Source organism: Rattus norvegicus, chromosome 17 (genome assembly GCF_021556685.1).
Source record: "Rattus norvegicus strain SHRSP/BbbUtx chromosome 17, alternate assembly SHRSP_T2T, whole genome shotgun sequence".
NCBI classification, from domain to species: domain Eukaryota; kingdom Metazoa; phylum Chordata; class Mammalia; order Rodentia; family Muridae; genus Rattus; species Rattus norvegicus.
This window is the reverse complement of record NC_141550.1, coordinates 8,816,349-8,842,003: the sequence shown is the minus strand read 5'-3', so window position 1 is coordinate 8,842,003 and position 25,655 is coordinate 8,816,349. Positions and strand designations below refer to the sequence as shown.

Sequence of the window (25,655 nt, the reverse complement as noted above, 5' to 3'; positions counted from 1 at the left end):
TTATTTATTTAAAGATTTATTTATTTATCATTTATTTATTTACCTTCTGCCTGCATGTATGCCTTGCAGGTCATAAGATCTCATTATAGATGGTTGTGAGCCACCATGTGGTTGCTGGGATTTGAACTCAGGACCTCTGGAAGAGCAGTCAGTGCTCTGAACCTGTGAGCCATCTCTCCAGTACCCCCTCCCGTTTTATTTTAAGTTATTAGCATGCAATGTGGTGTTTATTGTTTGCTGGGTTTTGTTTGTATTTTCAAGGCAGGATCTCCTATATCTCAGACTCACCTCCTCCTTCTCTCTCTCTCTCTTTTTAAATTATATATATATATATATATATATATATATATATATATGTATATGTGCCTGCATGGATTGCTGTGTGCCACATGCATGCAGGCACCCAAGGAGGCAGGAGGACGTAGGATCCTCTGAAGCTGGAGTTACGGGTGGTTGTGAGCCACCAAACATGGATTCTGGGAACCTTACCTGGGTTCTCCACAAGAACGGTAAGTACCCTAACCACTGAGCCATCTCTCCAGCCCCCAAGGAGTGGATCTCTGTCAGGCCTGTCTCCGTACTACTGTACTTGGTGGCAATGTGGAATTTTGCGCAACCTAAGTCTGTGTTCCTGGGTCGTGGTCACACAGAATGGCACCAAATAAACTACCTCTTATTTGAGCTCTGTGTGTGTTTGTTTTTGCACTGACAGTGTTTATAATTAAGGAGTAAAAAGACGGGGATCGGGAAGGGCCAAAGAAGGGAGGAGGAGCAGGAGGAGGAGCCTACGCTGGGCAGTGGTGGCACAGGACTTCAAGTCCTGGCTGGAGGCAGGTGCAGGTAGTTGAATCTGTGAGTTGGAGGCCAGCCTGGTCTACAGAGGGAGTTCTAGGACAGGCAGGGCTACACAGAGAAACCCTGAAAGCAAAGTGGAGGGAAAAAAAATCAGCACAAGCCTAAAACCTAACCCGGCAATGCACAGAGACCGTTGTGAGACGTATAGGCAAAACCAGAAATAGACTATTCGGAACCGAGAGGAAGCCTACCATGAGGGCTGATTGTTGGCACAGCTGGGCCGAGACAGAAGCTGAAGTTCTCAGCTCTGGCTCTGGTCCAGTTGACCCTCAAAGGGGCCGAGACCCACAGGTTGAGAACCTCTGCTCTAGCTGCTTCCACATAGTGCTCTGTGGGTGAGCGGGGTGTGTGCGTTAGTGTTCCTGGGTTTGTGGTATCCAGTGCGGGAGGTCATAAGTCCTTTCCTGGGAGTTCCCTTGACCCCTGCACTCCATCTTGACATCTTCTGGTCCTGCAGAGGTCTGTCATGTGAGGACCATTGCTTCACTTGAGGTTACCAAATGCTTTTTTAAAGCTCTGTTGTTGTTTTTAATCCACAGATAACTGGATGGAGCCAGGCATGGCGGTACACACCTGTAGTCCCAGCCCACGGCACTGAGGAGGAGGAGGGGTAGAGGAGAGGAGGAGGAAGAAGGGGGTAGGGTGAGGAGGAGAGGGGGAGGGGGGAGGGGGAGGAGGGGAGGAGGCCGCAGCAGGATAGGAGTTCAAGGTCAATCTCTACTACACAGGAAGCTTGAGACCAGCCTGGGCAATCACAGACTCCGTCAGAAAACCAATTTTAAAAATTGTATATCTTTAGAAGACCTAGGACACTTTTGCCTTCTGGTTATTACCTGTGACCAGATGGCTTGAAGTCCCCTCTCCTGTTTTTACTCTATGACATAGTAGTATTGATTATAATTGCCAAGAACCTATTTCTCCACTGGGCAGGGTGTAAATTCTTCAATATGCTGTCCTAGCTGCTTACACGATTTTCCAGCAGTGGAGATGGACACATGGGTTAGAATACCAAGGACTGGCTGGGGCAGAGTTCTTGACTAACACACGATGTATGGATTCTACCCTTAACACTGCAAAAAAAAAAAAAAAAAAGAAAAGAAAAAAAAAAGAAAAATAGAAAAGAAAGATTAGGGACCGCACAAGCTCATGAACTTGTGTTTCCAGGAAATTGACTAAGCCAGTGACTTAATATCACACAGCAATCTAGATCTCTGGATTTTGCCTTGGTTTGAAAGAATCTAGCCAGAAGGGGGTCGGGGGACAATACTACTTTTGAAGGTTGAACAGAACTAAATGTCTATAGCTCTTGTGCTTAAAAACATGTCTAGAGCTTGGGCTCTTTCCTCGCACTCTGGTTTCAACGTCGTTCGTGACTAGCCTCTGACCTCTGAGCCAAGCATCTTTGGGAGTCCAGCTGTGTTGGCTTGCAAGACCAGCCCAGCTGGCTTTATTGACTGTTGACATCCCCCGACCCCCATAGAAGGAAGGATGAGGAGGGGGGCACAGGACCTTACCTGAGTATCTAGCCATTTCATACCACATGTTGTGTGCAGTTCTGCCCCAAACTGCTGTGCAGAACAGGGCTAGAATATACGGGTGGTGAGGGTGAGGAGAGGTCTCCATTATGCAACTATGGAAAGGAATGACTCCTGTTGGGTAAACACTTTCCAGTGGGAGCTTTGGGAGCACCCACACTCCTGCCCGTAACCCCTTCTCGGTGCTCTGTAAGTAAGACCAACAGACTTGTCGATTCCCTGGGGTGAACTTTGGTGCTATCTTTCCTGGATGTCTTCTAGGGACCTTAGACATTGTTTATATTTTCCTCAGGAGAGGAATTTTGGTAGCCATAGTCCAAGCCTCCTAACAGCAAGATCTGCCATGCCCCTCTGCCTTCTGTGGGTTTTGTGTCCATTGCCTAGCCCACTGCACACTTCCCTTCCTTCTGGATATCTCTGGTGCGAGCTCTGGGTGTGTTCTGTCCCTCAGAAAATCAGACGACTTAATTTTCCTCCTCCATGACTCTCAGTTTCATTTTACCATCTTATAAAAGGCCTTGGTTTGCCAAAGCGGGCACATCACGAAGGAAGCCCCCTAACCCCCACCCCAGCTACTCACCCTCTCTGGGGCACTCCCTACCTCAGGAAGAGGTGGGCCTTAACCAGACTTCCTTCTCTAGCTCTACTAGCAACAGCTAGAATGCCCAGGAGCAACCTCATAAAGCAGAGAATCTTTCCAGGGTTCCTCTCTGCCTTCTCTTGGAATTTAGATCTAAAGTGCCTTAGGCAGAGGTATTTAGTTGTGAGATAAAAGTGAGGAATTAAGACAGAAAATTTGGAAAATGTCTCAATATTTTCACCACAACCCCGTAAGAGTCAAGTCCAGCTCACTGTTTGGTACAGCTTCGGTCGCACTGCATGCAAAGCTCAGCCAATATAAGTAAGTACACTTTACCTCCGGTTAGGACATGAGCGAAGGGTAGCCTTGGTTCAGGACACCCAAACTCTTCTGGCCTCTTCCACAGGTGCCTGTCTGCACCCCAAGATAGAAGGGCTTGTCTCAGACACACCAGTCTCTCTGGAGGCTAAGGTCAGCACATTTGCTGTTCACCTGGGGTGCAACTTCTCTATTAAAATATCAGATAACTTGAAGGCTTTTTGCTTTCTTTTGCTATAGGACCCATTTCAAATCCCATAGTGAAGCATGTTGTTATAGATCACAGACTGTATGTGATTGGTGGGGTTTTGTTATTGTTTTTAACGAGGTGTGTGTTAGCGTGTGCCCTGCCTGCATCTGTGTTGCCACGGAGGCCAGAAGGTGCCTCAGCTCCTCGTGTGTTGTGTCTTCAGACGAAGGCCTCACTAGGTCACAGGTTCAAGCAAGTGATCATCCATCCTCAACTTCCGGAGTAGGTTTGGGACTGCGGATGCAGGCTGCCATTCACAGTTAAACTGTGTGTGTGCGCGCGCGCGCACATAGATGTAAGAGAATGCATTAATTTGTTGCACATAGGAAATACATATTACTCTTTAAGAAGACTTTCAAGGCATAGATACATGTAGACAAACAGGAAAAAGAAGGCCCGTGGCCCGCCCTCACAGGCACTATCAACATGCTACAGTTGCTCTGGCTGGGCTTTCCCCACTTGTTTGTACACAGATGAAATCTTAGCTTGAGGTGAGAATGTTACGTCTTTGTGCTTCATCCTTCATCAGATCATAATCAATTCTCTAAGCCATGGGGAAATTTGTGGACATGATATTGCATAGCTCACTTAACTAGGATTTTAAAATTGAAAAAAAAAATTGTGTTTTTTATGTAGGGGCGTGGGTGTGTCTTGACACCTATGTGGATGGAGGTCAGAGAACAACTTTTGGGATCTACTATGTGGGTAACTGGTACTCTCTGTTAGATTTCGAAAGTGTTTTCAAGTTCTCATCATTGTAAATACTCGTGGGATACGATGTGGAACCAAAGCGCCCTCGTTCATTTCAGCTGGTAGTCTTCGGACTGGAGTCCAGACGAGAGGGCGGAGTCCAGACGAGAGGGCGGAGTCCAGACGAGAGGGCGGAGTCCAGACGAGAGGGCATGGGCTGTTCTGGTCTTCTGTTTTAGTTTTGTTATCAATCAAAACTGACCAGTGTAGGTTTCCCTGTTCCTTCAGAAGAAGGAACTTACTACATTTCACTTGCGAGCATGAACTGTCATCCTGTGGGAGTTGTAACTGATTTTATAAGCAGAAAACAAAGTTGCTACTTTGTATCTCCCTCGTACCATCCAAACTGCCATGCATTGGCTGTGTGTTCCTCTTCTCCTAGGGTGTTTTGAGGTTTTAATCAAGGCTTGTGAGCATATATATTTGTGCATATGTATGTATACATATATATATACGTATATACATATACATATGATTGTAAATCAGTGATATATGTCATTTGATGTGTGCGTGTTTATTCATTAATATGCTTTTCCTATGTGTTTAAGGAAACATTATCAGAGAAGTAGTGACCACTCTTTTTCAGGAGTCCAGGGGGAGGCCTGGTGGGGACAGGTCACTCTTATCACCGTGCCTCAGGGGTCACTGTACCTCAGTCCTAAGAGGGGCGCAGTTGAGTGGGAATGGAGCTGTTCTCTGTAACCACGCCTCCCATTCCTCCTTTCGACAGGAGAAGGGATAAGCAGTGCCAGGCTTTCTTCAGGAAGGTTACGAAGAGCACTTTGTTCCAGATCCTGATGATCACCACGGTCACCGCCAACTCCTTCCTATTGGTCTTGGGGACGAACTATGACATCCACTTCCGGATGTTTAGAGTCTTTGAGGTGAGCAAGAAGCAGCTTTTACCCCACTGCTTCGCCTGTATTAATTTCTGAAAATGTTAAAATATTTCAAAGGCATTTTCGTTGCAAGACATTTTCTATAGAAACACCTTTAAAGACCTTGGACCCCTGCGGTAGCATCAGCTAGTGGCAGAAGCAGTAGCGATGACGTGGCTGGTAAATCTCCCAGAACTCTCTCTTAACTCATAAACAGACACTGGACAGCACGGGCAGCGTTTCCAACGAAGTTAGGGCCACTCTCTGCAGGGAGGAAGCAGAGGGGCACCAGGGGGTGCTGGGCTGATGTGGGGCCAGCTATTAACAGCAAGAATTGCATTGTTCACACCAGTAGTGAGTAGTGAGTAGTGAGTAGTGAGTAGTGAGTAGTGAGTAGTGAGTAGTGAGTAGTGAGTAGTGAGTAGTGAGTGCCGAATGTTCTCCGTCATCTCTGAGGGGGCTGGAGCTCGCAGAACTGGCCAGGCAGCGCTACCTCTAAAGGGCTTTACACTTAGGGGAATCAGAGGAAGATTTAGCAGGCTGGAAGCACACACACACACACACACACACAATATTTAAAGCAAAAGGAAACAGAACTACACAGGTCCCCAAACAGCCCCCAAATGAAGCTGCTGCATTTGCTTGTTTGCTTGCTTGAGACAGGGCTTCTTTGTGTCGCCCCGGCTGCCTTTGAACCCACTGGGTAGCCAGACTGCCCTTGTACAGAGATGTGCCTGCTTCTGTGCCACCCCTGCTTGGAAAAGCTGCTTCATCTTCATCAAGTGCTCGGTGGGGTTGGACGCAGACTTTCTCAGGCTAGGAAAAGGAACTTAGAATGAAGGACACAGTAAAGGGGATGGAGGAAAAATCCCACACATTGCAACAGCACAGAGCAGGCTGGAATCTGCTCCATACCTGTAACACATCCCTACCGCAAAGAGAGGACTGCAGAATCTGATAAATGCTGTACCATCCGGCTCTAGAGCAAAGGCAATGTTCGTGGAGACGGTCCTAGGTTAAGAAGGGACAGAAGCAAAGTGACAAAGCCCAGGAAACAGCTGGTCATCAAATACGACCATTTAAAAATAAAGGCTGGGCTGGAGAGATGGCTCACGGTTAAGAGCACTGACCGCTCTTCCAGAGGTCCTGAGTTCAATTCCCAGCCACCACATGGTGGCTTACAACCATCTGTAATGAGATCCGATGCCTTCTTCTGGTGTGTCTGAAGACAGTGGCTTTTTAAAAAAAGTCTAAAAAAATGAAGGCTACTGTAGAGTAAGCAGTTACATACACAGATGGTGGCTTGAATTAAATGGAGGAATTAAAAAAACCTCATTTAAGATATAATTGACTTGCCTAGCATGTGCAAGGCCCTGGGTTCAGTCCCCAGCTCTGAAAAAAAAAAAGAAAAAAAAGATATAATTGATTAAAAAAAAAACACTGTGAAAATACAGAGTGCTGGTGACGAGGAATAGACCCTGGATACGGATGAGAGGAACTCTTGGGCTTCAAATAGCATGGACCAGAATGCTGAAAATCTAAACCCAAGAAAAACCATCCCCAAATGTGTATGTTGCGAGAGTACACACTGTATACCCAAGAATATGAACTTAACCCACGGAGCGAAGCGGTTTGGCTTCAGAGCGTTTGGGAAACACCCGACTTCTCTGTGGCAGTTTGCCCAATGACAGTGCAGTGACAGGCTCAACTTCCCTCTGGGGAAGGAGGCATGAGCCAAGAATGTCGGGCGAACAGGAGGGACTCCGCTTTAGAGAGGGCACAGACTCCCGATGTTCAGAAACTGGTGTGCACCAGCCCGAGTGGCTGGAGACGTCTCACTTCGGTGCTTTTGGTGATGAGCTCAGAAGTGTATAACGGTCTGTAGAATTAGTTCTGGTTGCCAATCCCCTGGACAACATACTCAGCACACAATGGATGTGTTAGCATCTTTGACCCTAAGACAGAAAGTCAAGGAAAACTGGGAGAACCAGATACTACAATTTCAAAACACTTTTTTTAGTTTTAAAATTGTCTTTATTTTTTCTGAGAACTCCATATAAACATATATATAATTATATATATTATATATCCATATATAATATATATATTAGAATAAGATCACATATATCTTCCTTTTCCCCCTCTAATTCCCTCCATATCCCTCCTGCAATGCATGCACTAGAACTTCATTATCTTTAAACCTTTTTTGACGACCCAGCTGGCCAGCAGGGAGAGTGGTTCCTGGCTGGCCTCGGGGGACTTCTCTATGTCCCATGTCTTCTCTGTGGTCAGCTTTCTGCTGAAAGAAAGCGTGTGCTGTCACCAGCAGCAGGGTCTGGTCTTACCGTTTGACAGTCACCTTAGGAGTGTCGTTCTGAGTCACTGTGGAGTCTGTGAGAAAGCAGTGGATAGTAATGAAGACTTTTCTCTTCCACTTATTTTTTTCAGCGGGAGGGTAATGCTCACACACACTAGGCAAGCACTCGACCACCGACTCACATCCTCTGCTCAAGAGAGCTCACTTCCCCGCTTCCATCTTCCATGTTTGCGTGTGGTGTTTGTCTGTTTGTTTATCAGAGACCTGAGTTTCTGATCTTTTTGCATCAGCTTCCCAAATTCTGGGAAATTCTTGAAAGTGAGGATGTCGTGGAGGGAGGAGATAGGAGATGTGGAGATGACGTTAATTTAAAAGTCGGTGTTTGCATTGTTTATGCCTTTATTCCCAGCACTCGGGAGGGAGGCTGAGGCAGGCAGATCTCTATGAGCTAGAGGCTAGCCTGGGCTACAGAGAAGGTCTGTGTTTGGATTGGCAATGTCAGCACGAACTGCTCTGTGTTCTCTGAGGAGAGCTGGAACATTGACCGGCTTGGTGGTTCTGCTTTCTTTGCGCCTATGATGTCAACACTGCAACTGGAGCTGCTTAGAGGGATAGCGGAGTCAGGATCTGTGCCGAAGGCAGGACTATCTTGTCATGTGCCCTGTGAGGAAGCTGGCAGGGTTTATGGTACTCATGGATGCAGGAGATAATTGGAGACACTTCTGCTGCCTGGAGATGAGCCAGTGTGAAGCCCAGGGGTGGTAAATACTGTGATCCTCGAAGATTGAGGTGAGTAAGGCCTGAAATGTAAGCTGCAGGGAAGAGTCGAGCTCTCCTGCTTCTTCCGCTGTGAACCCTGACTGTGATGACTCACGCCGTGTGGCCGATCACCACCGTGCCTAACATTTTGGCCGGTTTATCTTTGTTCATGCTCTGCAGGCCAGGTTGGCTCCAAACTCACGATCCTTCTGCCTCAGTCTCCCAAGTCTTTGGATTCATACCATGCATTTATTTCTATAAAGTGTTCCCACTGACATGTTAGAAAGAAAGGACAACTCTGGTGAAGCAATGGATCTGGGTCCTGAGTATCAAGAAGAAATCAGCGATGCCGGGGCTGGGGATTTAGCTCAGTGGTAGAGCGCTTGCCTAGGAAGCGCAAGGCCCTGGGTTCGGTCCCCAGCTCCGAAAAAAAGAACCAAAAAAAAAAAAAAGAATATCTTGGAAATTTTGAAACACTGAAGAAAGACATAGAAGATTTTGGACAGATCCTGTGCTCAGGCAACTGGAAAAGGCCATCATGTGAAAATGGCTGCCATGTAAATCTAGTGTAATGTCCATTACAATGTCACTCTTCACAAAAATAGGGAAAGCCCCACCCCTATAACTCATAGGAAGGCACAAATCACCAATAACCAAAGCAATTTGAGCACGAACAATAATGTTGGATTGGTTTTGTGTTGCACTGCAGAGCCAGAGTAACAAAAACGATGCAGTCTGTCACAAAGACAGTCACGTAGGTCAACAGAACAGAAGAGCAGAGGCAGACACCAGCACACACGGCTATAACCACCCGATTTCTTACAAAGACAGCGAAACACAAACGAAGGGCTGGAAAGAGAGCCCAGTGGGTAAAACACTTACAGGTAAGTGTGCGGTTTGCAGCCCCAGCTTCCACATGAATGCTGGGCAGGTGCAGTGGCCTTGTTCTCCACACAAATACATACACATGTGCATGGACATCAGTATGTATGCATGCATATATACACATATGAACACACATACATGCACACATAAGCATATGAACACGATACATGCATAGATACATGAACATGCATGCACATACACATATGAACACATGCATACATAGATACACATGAACACAGTGCATGCACATATAAACACATGGACATGATACATGCATATACACATATGAACACACATGCATGCACACATAAACATATGAACATGATGCATGCATAGATACATGAACATGCATACATAGATACACATATGAACACATGCATACATAGATACACATATGAACACAGTGCATGCACATATAAACACATGGACATGATACATGCATACACACATGAACATACATGCATATACACATATGAACACACATGTATAGATACATATGCACACACACAAACCCCTCGGCATAAGACCTGGAGCTGTGAATTGCTATATGGAGAGCTATATAATTTTCAATAGATAATAAGTGTAGGTTGGGACTCTTGCATAGGAACCCAGGTGCTCAGGAGATAACACCAACAGATAAATGGGACGGTGCCACATTAAACAACTTCTGTATGGTAAAGGGAACTGAGTGGAGCGATGAGACGCTGACACAACAGGGGAAGCCTTCATTACATATGTATCTATGTGACAGAATTCATACCTCAGTCAAAGAATTCAAGAAACTTAGCAAGGCAGCCCAGTTGTAAATGGGCTGGTGAAATGAACGGACAGTTCACAGGAGAGGGAACATACATGACTGATAAGCATGTTCGCCACCATCAGCCATCAGAGACATGAAGATCAAAGCCACCTTGAGGAACCAGAGAAGATGCTTTAGCAGCTAACAGTCCTTTCCTGCTCCTCTGGAAGACCTGCGTTCAGTTCCCGGCACTCACACTGGGAGGCTCCCAAAGTCTGTGACACCAGCCCCCCGAGATCCAACGCCTGCTCTGGCCTCCACGAGCACCTGTACATACATGGTGCACACTCGCAGACACAAAACCAATCTTTCAAAAAGCTACTGCGCTGAGATTCCATCTTCCTCCTATAACAATGGCAGTAACTAAGAAAAGAAACAAGGGGACCTCTCGTCAGTGAAGAGCACTTGCTGTGTAATCGCCATGATCAGAGTTCGGATCCTAGCAACTGTATAATGATCCGAGGGTCCCACCGATGCCGGTAACCAGCTCTGAGGGATCCAACATCCTCCTTTGCCCTTTATGTACAAACACTAAATGCTGGTATGGATGTGGGCAACAGAGAGCTCTCAGACAGTGCTGGTGGGAATGTAAACTTAGTCCAATCTCTGCAAAGATCAGTATGGAGTTCTCAAAAACCAGAAACAGATCTACCGTAGGACTCAGCTGAATCACTCCTTGGTAGTTACACAAAGGAAACAACCATTTTATCAAGGAGATACACACACAACGGTGTTTATTGTGGTACTGTTAGTAATGACCGAATTATAGAACCGGCCTCAGCATCCAACAACGGAGGGAAGAATAGGGAAAGGTACACATGCACGGCGATGTGCACTCTGTACAAAGAATGAAATTATATTCTACGTAGGGAAACGGATGTAATCAGAGACAACAGCCTTGGGTGAACTTAGCTAGTCTTAGAAAGAAATGCGTGTGTTTCCTGGATTTCATGTATTTGCTGAGAAAAAACCATATGTGAATAGATTAATGTAGAACTGAGGTTCCTAGAGGACTAAAGAGTGGAGGACTAACGAAAGAAGAGTGGGGGAATGAGGCAGAGGGGCCATCACATCTAATATACAATGTATCCATAGGAAGATTTAAAAAGGGGAAACTAGAAATGTTTCAAATATGTATAAATGAACACATTTTTAAACCAGTGGGTCAAAGAAAAATACACAAGGAAATGAGAACAGATTCTGGGTGAGTGAAAAAAAAAAAAGTCCACACAACACAGAAGCCTCGGATGGGACGCAGTAAAAGCAGTGCCCTGAGGGAGCTCATGGCTGTAAGCCCTCACATCAGAAAAGAGCCCAAGTGGCTTGAGGTGAGGTGAGGTGAGGTGAGAGCTTCACTTCAAGTAAATAGAGAAGACCAAACCCAAATGAGCAAAGGGATTTTTTTTTTTAAAGAAAGTTAGAGGAAAATAGAATTGAAAGTTTGTGCTTTGAGGGGCGAGCAAACTTGATAAAAGCTTAGCTGCTTTGAACAAAGATTTCAAATTGCTTTCAGAAATGAAAATGGAGTCATTACTATCGACCTTACTGAGGGGGGAGAGACTAGAGAGTAATATGACAGATAATTGCACGCGGGCAGATTCGATGGAGGAATTGGACAACAGGCAGACCGACAAACTGGCTTAAGAAGGAATGAGGGAACAGGCTTTCTCCACAGTCCTGTGAAAAGAGGCAGTCATCAGAGAACAACGAAAGCCCACACATGGATGCAGGCTTTCTGGAACTGCCCAAGCAGCAACCCACGAGGTGATGTCGCTGAGCTCGTGTATGGGGCCAGCGCTGCCCGGTGCCTAAGGCAGACTCAGGTACACAGAAAATAGAACTACGGACAGATATCACGTATAGCCAATGAGGCAGAGGTCCTCACTGATGTTAACAGATTAGACCCACAGCATACTTGAAATAACTCTACACCATGACCCACTAGGACAAACCCAAAGCTGAGGATGTGGCCCAAGGCTAGAATATGTGATTAACACAGATTTTAATATCTAGTAACACAACTAATTGGTGTAATTGACGAATAGATAAGGAATGATCCACACAACCATTTCCATGGATACAGAGGCACTTGATGAAATCCGCATTTTAGAACAAAACCAAGCCAACTAAAACCATTTAACAAGTTAGGTACTCAAGGAAAGTTCCTTACCGATCGAAGGCCTTATGGGGTGGTGGAGAGGTGGCCCAGCGATTAGGAGCACTTTTTACTTTTTCAGAGGATTGGGGTTCAGTTCCCAGCACCTACTTGGTTCACAACCACCTGTAACTCCAGCTCCAGGGGATCTGATGCTCTCCTCTGACGTCTAAGATCACCAAACACATATGGTGTACACAGATATACAAGCTAATAAAACATCCTACACATTAAATAATCCCAAATAATCTTAAAGTTAAGAACATTAAGAAAAAAAACCACAACTAACATCATACTTAATATTAAAAGGTCAGGAATCAGACAAAACTAACAGCTTTTTACTCTATTCAACACTCTACTTGAAGTTCTTGCCAGAGTAATTACATCAGAAAAAAAAAAAGGTAGCCATGGGAATGATAGTATATGACAGTACTACTCTAAACATTACTAATTATCAATCTGAAAAGGCAATCAAGAGAACTCTATTTACATGCACTTAGAATCCTGGGTTCTATCTTAGCAGTATTTAAAAATGGACATGGTGGTCTATTCCTGTAAGCCCAGCATGAGTGGTGTGTGCCTGTAAGCCCAGCATGGGTGGTGTGTGCCTGTAAGTCCAGCATGGGTGATGTGTGCCTGTAAGCCCAGCATGGGTGGTGTGTGCCTGTAAGCCCAGCATGGGTGGTGTGTGCCTGTAAGCCCAGCATGAGTGGTGTGTGCCTGTAAGCCCAGCATGGGTGGTGTGTGCCTGTAAGCCCAGCATGAGTGGTGTGTGCCTGTAAGCCCAGCATGAGTGGTGTGTGCCTGTAAGTCCAGCATGAGTGGTGTGTGCCTGTAAGCCCAGCATGGGTGGTGTGTGCCTGTAAGCCCAGCATGAGTGGTGTGTGCCTGTAAGCCCAGCATTCAGAAAAAAAGGTGAGAGTATAAGAAACTTAAGGTCATCAAGGATGCCATTGGCTGCATAGAGAATTTGAGGCCAGCCTTCAATGAGAGCGTCTTTAAAAACAAAACAAAACACTCCCCCCAAACCCAAAAAGACAAAACCCTCCCAAACCAAAGCAAACCGAAGCAAACCAGCCAACCAACCAAGAAACAAACAAACAAAAAACCCAAACCAAACCATCAACAACAAAACTGAAGCAAAAGCAGAAAACAAAACCAACTTCCAAAAGAATAAATATCTAAGAATAAACTCAACTCTATCTATCTATCTATCTATCTATCTATCTATCTATCTATCTATCTATCTATCTACTATCTATCTATCTACTATCTATCTATCTATCTATCTATCTATCTATCTATCTTTCTATCTATCTATCTATCGTCCACAGTTTAACAACATAGCATTAAAGATGTGTGAAGGACTTGAGCAGTAGAATAGCCGAGGAGCTGTTTCTCAAAGAAGACAGGACACATGGCCGGTAAGGACAAGATTGTCACCATCACCAGCTACTAAGGAAACACCAATCAAAACCACATGAACATGATGTCACACCCATTAGGATGACTGCTATAAAACCAAGAAAAACAAGAGACAAGTGTTTGTGACTGTGCAGAGCCCAGTGAGACCATGAACTGTGATCACTGAGGAAGGCAGGAGGAGACTGGAGGGATTCTGCTGCAGCCCTTAGGCTGGCCTAGAATTTGCAAGACAGAAGAAACAAGGCAGACTTTGCCTCAGTGTAGAAGGAAAAGAACCAGGTTCTTGAAAGTTGTCCTGTGATGTCCACATGTGGGCTGTGGCAAGCACATGCCTACACATGCACATACACATACACAGGCTCACACACATGCCTGTGCACATACGTACACACAGACACCATATACACACACTCTAACAATAATGACCTAATGGGGCACTGGCACTGTATCTCAGGAGTAGAGGCCATCTCTACTGTGCATGAGCCCTGGGTTTGATTCTCAACATCCAGAAAGAAGAAGAGGAGGGGGCTAGAGTGGCTGGGAAGAGGAAGGGAAGAAAGAAAGTAATGAGCTGCAATGGCCGAGGAAGAGTGATGGAATAAAACGAAACCAAAACCAGGAGGAAACGGGAAAACTAAAAGCAGAAATTAGTGAAATAGAAAACAGACTCGGGGTTGGGGATTTAGCTCAGTGGTAGAGCGCTTGCGTAGGAAGCGCAAGGCCCTGGGTTCGGTCCCCAGCTCCGAAAAAAAAAAAAAAGAACCAAAAAAAAAAAAAAAAAAAAAGAAAAGAAAACAGACTCAACTATAAGAACCAGGAAAGAACAACAAAGCCCAGAGCTGGACTATTAAACATAGTTAAAATGACTTTTCTTTGTGAGACACTAAAAAACAAAACAAAACAAAACAAAACAAAAAACCCCAAAAAACCAAGGGAGAGCATAGATATGGTAGGTATTTCAAAATCTGATAATTTGGCAGGCAGGATGGCTCAATGGCTACAGGCACCAGCTGCTAAGTCTTATGACCTGAGGTTGATCTCGGGAAACCCGCATGGTGGAAGGAGAGAGCTGACCCTTGGCAAGTTGTTCTCTGACCTCCTCACGTAACACCGCGGCACCTGTCAGTGGCCTTGTACACACGTGCGCATAGGCTAAATCAGTAAAATCGGGATAAAAAGGAATTGTAAAAGGGAAAAACTTAAAAGGCGGAATCTGATGACTCAATGCCAGTACATTTGAAAACAATTCTTTAGGGAAGAATTTACACAACCGACACTCGGTAACAAAGTAAAAAAAAAAAAAAACCCAAAAAAACAAAAAAACAAAACTTGGAACATCCATTGCCCAACCTTGCCGACCAGAAAGTATGACATTAGAAGTTTGAATTAGGGGCTGGGGATTTAGCTCAGTGGTAGAGCGCTTACCTAGGAAGCACAAGGCCCTGGGTTCGGTCCCCAGCTCCGAAAAAAAGAACCAAAAAAAAAAAAAAAAAAGAAGTTTGAATTAGATGCCCCCAACCGCTGAAAACTAGGCTAATCTGGACGGAAAGTTTTACATTCCCTTGTCTAATGCTGGACACATAAAGCTCTTGGTTACGAGATACATGGGCATCTGGCCCCACCCACAGTGCAGCTAGTTCATCCTTTAAGCTCAAAGGATGAGCCCCAAGCAGGGAAACTGAATACAGCTGGGGTCGTGAACTTGGGTACGAACTCTCAGACCATTAAGACAACGCAAACAGCTGGAGAGGATAATAACTATTGCCAACTCGCGCTTTCCCAAAAATGCGCTCTTTTGCTGCGTTTACCTAGTTGCTGTGTTTGGAGCTCCCGGCTCCTTGGCTCGCTCTCTCCTCCTGTCAGTGGCAAACCCACACTCCATGCAGAAGACTTCTCACACCCCTTGCCTGGTTGACTGTCACCTCCCCGACTCCCTCTTCGTAAGTCTCCGTACTGTGCAGGGATGGAGACCCTATGGCTCCTCTGCTCAAAATTCCCCAACAGTGGGGATCCACTCTACTCACTTTCCTTTCCCTACCTAAAACCCGGCTTGCTTGGCACATGGTTGTCTGGGCTTTTCAGTTCTGAGTGAGTGAGTTTTAGAGGACTGTAACGATGACCGGATGAATTTTGATGTAGAGAAAAGTTTTTAGATGCTTCTAAAAAGACCTGCCAGCAAGAAGAAAGCCATTGGAGCTGTGGGCGAGGGAGAAGCGTTCGAAGGAGATCGGTTCAAACAGTATAAAAGTTTTTGTTTGTTTGTTTGTTGTTTTCTTGTTTTTTTTTAAGCTGAAAATGGGTGACTAGTTCAAAAGCAGCTGACTTGACTTGACTGATCTTTATTTCTGACATAGGCAATGGATAAAATGTAACTAGATATTTGTATATTTCACCCTAAAAGTGATATTTATGTATTTCACCCCATTCAGGATGGCCAGAAAGGTCTTGAGACTCTCAGGGAATATTTATGTTAGGTGGCCTGTTAGGTTAATAGTGACCAGGACCTGTATATATAGCTATTTATAGTCAGATGGTCAGCTACAAGGCCTTGCACGTAGGGGAAACCTAGTTCTGGGCTTAGAGCCATGGGCAAGGAAGACTCAGAAAGGGAAAAGAACCAGGTTCCTTAGGAGAACCGGGGGTTCCGGGTTTCTGTACATCTGATTGGGTGGTCTCCTTAGGCGAGCCAGGGGCTCCGGGATTCTCCACATCTGATTGGGTGGTCTCGGCAAGGAGAGGGCTGGATATGGGGCTCTGCGTTTGTTTTGATCTCTAGCCCCTGTGACCCCTGTGACCCCTGTGACCCCTGCAGATCTCAGAGCTTTTCTTTGTTTCCATCTATGCCTGTGAGTTCCTCATGAAGGTCTACGTGGACCCCATTACATATTGGAAGGATGGCTATAACATACTGGATGTGGTCATTCTGGTTATCATTACAATACCGTACTTTCTGCGCAAAATCAAGGGAAATCATTTTGAATACCTCCACTTTGCTGACGGCATCCAGTCTCTACGGGTCCTGAAGCTTATCTCCTACAGCAGGGGCATCAGGGTGAGTACGACTAGATGCCAAGGCTGGGGTCTAGAGAGATGGCGCAGCAGTTAAGAGCGCAGACGCTTTTCCAGGGGACCCAAGTTCAGTTCCCAGAACACACAAAGCATCTCGCAACCTTCTGGAACTCCAGTTCTAGGGCTCTCTTTCGATCTCCACGGACACCAGACAAATTCCTAGTGCACACACATTATATACAGGCAAAAACCAAATTACCACCCCCCCCCCAAAAAAAAACCACCTCAAACACTCCAAAACTCTGATAAAACGCCAGGGCTGAGATCTGAATGCTGTATGAGCCTATCTGAGCCTTTCCTTCCATCCATGGGCGCAGAAGCTGTCTTTCTTACGGTGCTGACTGCTGTGAGCTGTGGGCCGGGATTTGCCAGTGTTTGCGTGGCTTTGACCAATGGCTGCCATTTTGTTTTTAAACGGGCAAAGTCGGAAGGTGCCATTCCCACCACCTTCCTGATGGACGATCATGGCACATTCTTCAGAACATTTCAGAGAAGGCAGGGTGTGCTTGGGTCCTAAATGTGAACTCTCTCCCCGGCGTACACCTGCAGACACCCATTTCTTACATCCGTGTAATCACATGCCTCTGTATGTATGTGTGTGTGTGCCCAGGCCTCACTCCTGTCCAGTTCCAGGCCAGTATCTGTATTTCCTGTCCCTATTTCCTTGTTTCTCCCCATGGCTTGCTTTTGTCCCCTGACCCCCTTCTCTCAAATGACTAGCCTCTCCGAGGTTGCTGGCTGTCTCTCCTTACCCATTTGTGGTGGTTTGCCTCAGTTTCTTTCTCCTTTTCTTTCTTTTGCTTTCCTTCTAATATGTCTAGGGTTTAGGTCTCACATTTGTGTCTTTTTAAAAATTTTTTACATTTCAAATGTTATCCCCTTTCCTGGTTTCCCCATCCATAACCCCCCTATCCCATCCCCTCTGCCTCTTCTATAAGGGTGCTCCCCCACCCATCCACCTACCTCTTCCCACCTCCCCACCCTGACTTTCCCCTACACTGGGGCACTGAGCCTTGTCAGGACCAAAGGCTTCTCCTCCCATTGGTGCCCAACAAGGCCATCCTCTGCTACATATGCAGCTGGAGCCATGGGTCTGTCCATGTGTACTCTTTGGGTAGTGGTTTAGCCCTGGGAGCTCTGGTTGGTTGGTATTGTTGTTCTTAGGGGGTTACTACCTCCTTCAGCTCCTTCAGTTCTTTCTCTGACTCCTCCAATGGGGACCTCGTTCTCAGTTCAATGGTTGGCTGCGAGAGTCTGCCTCTGTATTTGTCATGCTCTGGCAGAGCCTCTCAGGAGACAGCTATATCGGGCTCCTGTCAGCATGCACTTCTTGGCATCCCCAATAGTGGCTGGATTTGCTGACTATATGTATATGGACTGGATCCCCAGGTGGGGCAGGCTCTGAATGGCCATTCCTTCAGCCTCTGCTCCAAACCTTGGGTCTTTATCCCCTCCTATGAATATTTTTGTTCCCCTTCTAAGAAGGAGTGAAGCATCTGCACATTGGTCTTCCTTCTTCTTGAGTGTCATGTGGTCTGTGGATTGCATCTTGGGTAATCCGAGCTTTTGGGCCGATCTCCACTTATCAGTGAGTGCATACCATGTGTGTTGTATTGTGATCATTGCCTCAGTTTCTACCGGCTGCTGCCTTCTCAATGTGGATTTTCTTGGGCAGGCCATTGCTTGGTTTTGTTGGGATTGCATTTGCTGTTCTCTTGCTGTCTCCTCTCTGGGCGATCTTTTAGCTTGCACTTACATCTCCAGACCCCAGTTCTCTCTCCAGCCTTTTGTTTGCCAGTTGAGGTGTGCATCTCCCCAATCCCATTCAGTTGCCAAGTCACCTCGAGTGTCATCTTTGGCCCTCCCCTCTTAAAGCTTGTTGCATGATAAGTAGCTATGGACGTGTCTATGGCTCTCTATTCCTGCTACTTCCAGCCTTTGACTGGGTTCTTACGATGGGGGTCCCACCCAGCTGAGAAAGCAGAACAGAAATCCTCAGGACCGGAGGAAATTCTCCAAAGGCACATCAAGTCTCAGCGAGCTTTCGCTTCAAACACCTTGTTCGCAGGCTTGAGCCAGGTGCTACAGTGCCTCCTGGAGGGAAGGGATAGGGGTTTGTGAGATCTTAGGATCCAGCCACTTCGAAAAAAGACAGCTGGCCAGTTATCAAGGCAAGGCCATGAGCCCATGGGAGGTAGCTCATAATAGTCTAAAAATTACCTGCCTAGCAAGCAGACAGGTAATTATGAAACCCCCAGTTCTGAAAGAACGAATCCAAAAGCACTAGTCTTATTCCCCAGGGGGAGTTTAGAGCAGCATATTTCTCTGAGTTGATCTTTCTACTGCCTTGAATACCCCCATGGTCCAACCCTCACCCTTCTGTGTTCAGCTCCAAGATGCCTTCCTAGTGCTAAGCTGGTCTTAAGGGTCACTGTGCTCAGGGACACTGGTGGTTGGAGGTGGTGGCAAGAGTGTATCCATCACTCCTCACTCTGTCATTATATTGTACTGTGACCAGAACAAACTGGTTCTCTAAGCTTGTGACCCTCCCTACTGATACTAGCCTACTGCTTGAAATTGTGTCTCAGCCATTGTTCTATTGATGTGAAGAGACACCATGACCAAGTGATACTTCTAAAAGAAAGTATTTAATTGGTGGGTGACTTACAGTTTCAGAGGGTCAGTCCATGATCAAGGCAGGAGCATGGCGACAGGTATAGCAGGCATGGCCCTAGAGAAGTAGCTCAGAGGTTCCTTCAGACTACAGGCAAAAAGAGGGAGTTCCTGACATGGACTTTACACTCTCCAACAAAGCCACACCTCCTAATCCTTCTAATCCTTTCAAAGAGTTTCTCTCCCCGGTGACTAAGCATATGAACTTATGGGGTCCTTTCTTAGTCCAGCAGCTGCATTTCACTTCCTGGTTCCCATAGGCTTATTAGCTGTATTATAATGCAAAAATGAACTCGGTCCAACTTCAAAAGTCCTGATAGTCTATCTCAGTCTCAACATTGTTTAAAAGTCTGAAGTTCAAGGTCTCTTCCGAGACCCCTGGCAAACTCTAGACTCTCAGTAAAATCAAAATGAAAGGGTAGATCGCGTGCTTCCAACATACAAGGACAGCATATAATCACCATTCCGAAGGGGAGGGAAGGGAGCGGGGTGAGGAAGCACTGGGCCAAAGAGAGACTAAAAGACAACTGGGCAAACTCAAAACTCTTCATCTCCATGTGTGATGTCAAAGGGCTCTTTTTTTTTTTAAGATTTATTTATTTATTTGTGTATGTAAGTACACCATAGCTATCTTCAGACACACCAGAAGAGGGCATCAGATCTCATTATAGATGGTTGTGAGCCACCATGTGGTTGCTGGGATTTGAACTCAGGACTTCTGGGAGAGCAGCCAGTGCTCTTAACCACTGAGCCATCCCTTCAGCCCCCAGCTTCCTGTTTTCAATGGTTTCCTTCACTGCTGAAGCGTTTCCTTTCACAGGTTAGAGGCTTAGCTAGTCAAGGTCTTGCCCTTAGGTCACCACTCCCTTTACGCCATTTAGCACCAACCTTTCCTTTAAATTTTCTATCTCCCCAAGTGCTAGACTCCACAACACTTCTTGGTGCTCCTTATTTGTTTCTTCAAACTGTGTGTTTGGTATCCCCCTCCCCCACCTGCTGCTTCTCATTATGGATCCTCATGAGGGTGGTCACTAGCAGCCATGTGACACACTCAATAGTAGGCCATCTTGAAATCTCCGGCCAATGCCGTTCATCCAACCATATTTCTTCTTTTTTTTTTTTCTTTTTTCTTTTCTTTTTTTTTCTTTTTTTTTCCGGAGCTGGGGACCGAACCCAGGGCCTTGTGCTTGCTAGGCAAGCACTCTACCACTGAGCCAAATCCCCAACCCCCACCTTCCACTTCTTTACCCTCCCTTTTTAATTTAGCCTCAATCGGAATATTAGGACAAAGGCAAAAAGAAGCCACATTCTTTGCTGAAATATCCGAAGGGTGGGCCGTAGACCACTAATTAAAATTCTTTCCCTCTGGAATTTCTTGAGCTGGGTCTCTATAGTTTGAATTGCTCTCAACACTGTCTTCCATGATCCTAATAGGATTGCCCAAAAGCCCCATTTAAAGTGTCCAGCCATTTTTCCAGTCCAGTGCCCCAAAGTCTTCCATATTGCCCCATAAGCCAGTATGATAAGGTCAGGCCTGTCACAACAGTACCCCAGTCCCCAGTATCAACTTTTGTCTCTCTTTTTTTTTTCCTGAGACAAGATTTCTATGTGTAACCCTGGCTGTCCCAGAATTTGCTGTGTAGACCAGGTTAGCCTCGAACTCAGACATCCACCTGCCTTTGTCTTCTGAGTGCTGGGGTTAAAGGAGTGCACCACGCTTCTGGCACCAACACTTCTGTCTTAGTGTTCTGTTGTTATGATGAGGCACCATGACCAAGGCAACTCTTATGAAAAAGAAGACATTGAACTGGGGGTTTTGCTTACAGTTTCAGAGGGTTAGTCTGTTGTCCTCATGGTGGAGATCATGGCAACAGCACGGAATGCATGGTGCTGGAGAAGTGATTGAGAGCTACATCCTGATCTGTAGGCAGAAAGAGAGACTGTGCCTGGTTTGAACATTTGAAACCTCAAAGCCCACCCCCAGTGAGATACTTCTCCGGCAAGGCCACACCTCCTAATCCTTCTAATCCTTTCAAAGAGTTCCTCTCCCTGGTGACTTCCTCCCCCTCCCCTGAGACAGGGTTTCTCAGGCTGGCCTTGAACTCTCAGAGATCCACCTGCCTCTGCCTCCAGAGTGCTGGCATTAAAGCCATGCACCACAATGCCTGACTAGGCCGTTTTAATTTAAACCACCACAGTCTATGAAAGCATTCTTAGTAGCTCAATGTTCATAAAGAACTTACTCAGCGACCATCTCAAGACATGGTAACTGAACAATAAATGCATATGGCCCTCCAGGGATGGACAAGGGAAGGGAGGACCTGTTTTACAGGAGAGAGAGATACAAGTTATAAGATTGGGAGCTGCCTATGAGGTGAGGCCCAGAAAAAGTGGGGAGCCATTTCCTCTTGGATCTCCCTACCCTCAGGTACATGATGGTATCCCTATTCCTCTTAGACTTGGGGGGAATGAACGTTTAAGATGAACTCTTAGCTGAGGTACACAAATGCAATATCCAGGGATGACCACAGAGTCAGACTGGATTCAAGCAGAGAGGTCAGTGGGGCTGAGGGAGAGGTGACCCAGACCTGACACAGTCTGCCCGTGACACAAGATGGATGCCACTGTGAGACTGGGACAGTCCTTAGTCTGGGACCGATTCTGATAATTCACTCATTCATTCATTCATTCATTCATTCATTCATTCATCTGATACTTACCTTACATCTACTGTGTGCTCAAGGTCTTGAGGATAGGTGTGAGCTGGGGAGGATATGTGTGTTCTGGAGTGGGTTAACAGTGAGCTGTCACCCAGCCATGGTCTCCCTGCCCTGCAGACGCTCATCATTGCTGTGGGGGAGACCGTCTACACTGTGGCCTCTGTGCTGACGCTGCTCTTCCTCCTCATGTTTGTGTTTGCGATCCTGGGGTTCTGCCTGTTTGGCAATGCGGATAGAGGCGACCTGACTAACTGGGGGAACCTGGCTGCAGCGTTCTTCACTCTCTTCAGTTTGGCCACGGTACTGTGCTTGGGAAGCCTGGTAGGGGTGGAATCTGAAGAAGGGACTGTCGGGGAAGGGCGAGTGTGTGTACGGGATGGGCCTCTCTGGAATCTTCTCCACACTCAGGTGCTTGTTCCTTGGGTACAGGAGAGCTGGGTCTTGGCATTGCTAGGACCGGTCAGAAGCCAGTGGGTTCTATTTCTGTCTATAATTCCGTGATTTTATAAGTTATTCCATGTGTTGCACAGGGTAATAAAACTTGAAAACCTTCTCAAATGATACTTAATTTGGATTAACCTTAAGTTATAAATAAAGTCCACAGCACACAGCTTTTTAAAAACCAAAAAAAAAAAAAAAAAAAAAAAAAAACCAAAAAAACCCCAAAAAAACAAAAAAACTAAGCTGTCACAAATCCACCCAGGATAAGCAAAGCCCAAGTCACAAGGTCCAGACTTTTGAATTACTATAAAGAGATGTATTTTTTTCCAAAATGACCTGGAAATAGGCCGTGCCTTTTAGGAGAAAATGGGAGCCCTGGGAGAAGAGACTCCCATAGGGACACTGGCTCCCACCGAATGACACCTCCATTTCTGAGCCTCTGTGTAGAGAGGCTAGCCAGTGGGTGAGGAGGTGTTGAAGGACTTCAGTGGAGGCTAAGTTGGCCTCAGTGGAGTCAGTGCTATCCTGGCATAGGTGATGTGAAAACCCACTGTTCCGGGCCTTGGTGCTCAGCGTCTTCTGCCCTGCCTGACCAGGTTGATGGCTGGACAAACCTACAGGAGGAACTGGACAAGCGGAAGTTTACTGTGAGCCGGGCATTTACCATCCTCTTCATCCTGCTTGCCTCCTTCATCTTCCTCAACATGTTTGTCGGCGTGATGATCATGCACACAGAGGTGAGGGGGTGCAGCGTGTGCTGGCATGTGCATACGTGCGCATGTGCGTACCCATGGCTCGGGTTAGGTGTGGCAGGTACAGGTATGGGCCAGATTTCTTGGACAAGCTGGAATTGGGTCTTGTGAAGTGGTGTAGAGGTAACCAAACGGCCCCCTCTCACTTGTACCCAACTCTACAAGTTCACACCTCGTGATGGAGGGGCACCAGGTCAGTGGAGCTTAAGAAACCATTGTAGGGTGGCAGCTTGAGTTGGGGGCTGGCCCTGGTGGGTGGTGGGCCTTTCTGCTGAGGCCTGAGCATCAGGGCAAGCTAGGAAAGGAGAAGGGCTTGAAGTGGAAGGGGTGTGGGGGACACCATCTTGACTGGTATATTCTGCTGTATTAGGACTCCATCAAAAAGTTCGAGCGGGAGATGACATTGGAGAGGAACTTGGCACTTATGGAGGAGAAGCAAATGATTCTGAGACGACAGCAAGATGAGGTCAACAGGCTGATGAACACACAGGCAGGTGACCCCACTGGAAGGATGACACACTCGACAGACAGAGGGAAGTTAGGGCTAATGCGATGGCCACGAGGAAGGGCTTTGAACTCAAATAGAGTTCAGGTAGGCTCAGGCGTGCCTGGCTTTAGGTAAGGCAGGCCTTTCCCGGTAACCTCTAGAGTCAAGCTTCCCTTTCTGCATCTGTAGTTCTCTGAATAATTTGCATGTGTGAGCACCAAGTTTCTAAAGGTCTGTACTTAGTGGCTGGTTCTCCACTGTGGGATCCTTTGGGAGGGACCACCTGTGCTGCAGCTTCTCACTGAGGGCTCGCCTGGTACCAGGCAGCTCAACTCCAAGCTGCTGTGTGGATGAGGATTCTCCGTCAGGGAATCATTCGTTCATATATCACCACACTCCTAAAATCAGGACAAGAATACACTCAGTGGGCCGGAAGTCCCACCATGTGGGCAGCAGTCTCCCTTCCTGTCTCATGTTCTTGTCTCTTGTCTGTCAGAGCATCTCCCCTTGGAATCAGAGATGCCTTCCAGTCTAGCTATGCCCAAGGTTTGTTCAGAGTTGGAGGGGGTCGGAGGTCACCCAGAGTCACCCATAGACATTCTCTTGTTCCTTTGGTCTCACAGCAGGGATAGGGGCCCATGAGATACTATCATCCTTGCTCGGTCCGGACTCAGTGGTCAGGATGAACTTGTGACCCTTGGGAATCCCTGACGGTTCTCAGGTCTCCGTGTCCCTTGGTTGCCCTTGCCCACTGGTGTCTTCTTATTTCCACCTCTAGAAAGTAGGTGGCAAGAGCTTTGTTGAGATGGTAGAAGGTTTCAAGAGGACCCTGCGGCACACAGACCCCATGGTTCTGGATGAATTCTGCACTAGCCTCTCCTTCATCGATATCTACTTGGATACCCTGGACAACCAGGACGTTATTGTCAGCAAGTGAGTTACTGGTCCTCGTGGCTTCTTCAAGGTCAGAGCACGTGATAGACCCCAGGAAGTTGAAGGGTTGATGACCAAGGTGCAGGAAAGATGGGTATACTAAGGCTTTTCCTGAGAGTCTAGGATCCCATGTGTGCTGGGCTGCTGTGCGTGCGCATGCGCATGGGTCTGCGGTAGAAGGGACTCTGCTCTGCTGACCCTCCTGGCCCGAGTTCATTTGTGTCCAGTTGTAAGCATTGCTTTATCCCTTCAGGCCTCTCTGCTTGCTAACCCCTTTCCAGGGAGCAGGGGGTGTATATATGGTGGTGACGGGGAGCGGGGATGGGGTAGTGAGTCAAATGCAGGTGCTGCTGGCTTAGCTCTGTTACTGTCTTCCCATGTGACTTTGAACGAGTATCTGCCCCTTTCCTACCTGTTACCCAAGGCACCACTGGGCCAGTTAAATGACAGAGATATCTGATCCGGGACTTAGTCTCAGAGTCAGCCAGTTGGGGTTTTGACTGGCGACAGAAGACCTGTGGACAGGTAGGGAGCTACTGTAGATGTCTGAGCAGGAACAGACATCGTAAGTCTGACTTCCAGATGAAATCCACCTGGAAGCCTCAGAGACTGGGGTAACCAAAAAGGAGGAGGCCGGGGAATGTCCATGTTGGGTCCAAGAAGAGTTGACGTTTTAACGTGCCAGGGGCCCTCAGCGGAGTGACAGATGTGGGATTCCAATCTATCTGAAGTGTGTTCTCTTCCGTCCCACGTGCACCTGTGGGCAGGGTGACTTCATCGTGCTGGTGTGGAGGGGCGGTACGGAGCCGGCTTTATCCTCAGGTTTCCCTCTCCTGCTCTGCTCTCTAGGCTTCAGGAACTCTACTATGAGATTGCAAACGTGCTGAATCTGATGCTTGAAGACATGCCCCCCCGAGAGAAGTCATCCAGTACCCTGGAAAGCTAGAGGTAGCTGGGAACGAGTAGCCTCGAAGGCTGTGCCCGTCCCATTAAACGCAAGCCCGCAGGGGTGGTTTCTCAAACTTGCTATGATGTTAATGTTGGGATGTCCCTACCTTTGGGGGGATAGGCCTG

General features: G+C 46.8%; 1 protein-coding gene across 3 annotated transcripts; it reads left to right on the top strand.

Annotated features, from left to right (window-relative positions):
* The first annotated feature begins 3,107 nt into the window (after window positions 1–3,107).
* On the top strand, window positions 3,108–25,608 carry Catsper3 (cation channel, sperm associated 3). Of its 3 annotated transcripts, none has more exons than XR_015640663.1 (8): window positions 3,108–3,291; window positions 5,019–5,172; window positions 16,319–16,558; window positions 22,086–22,268; window positions 23,006–23,146; window positions 23,532–23,655; window positions 24,427–24,581; window positions 25,431–25,603. XR_015640663.1 is itself a non-coding variant. In NM_001414392.1 (8 exon segments), coding segments are annotated over 8 exon segments (1,188 nt in total). In that variant the 5' UTR covers window positions 3,114–3,193; the 3' UTR covers window positions 25,528–25,608.
* Window positions 25,609–25,655: the final 47 nt, after the last annotated feature.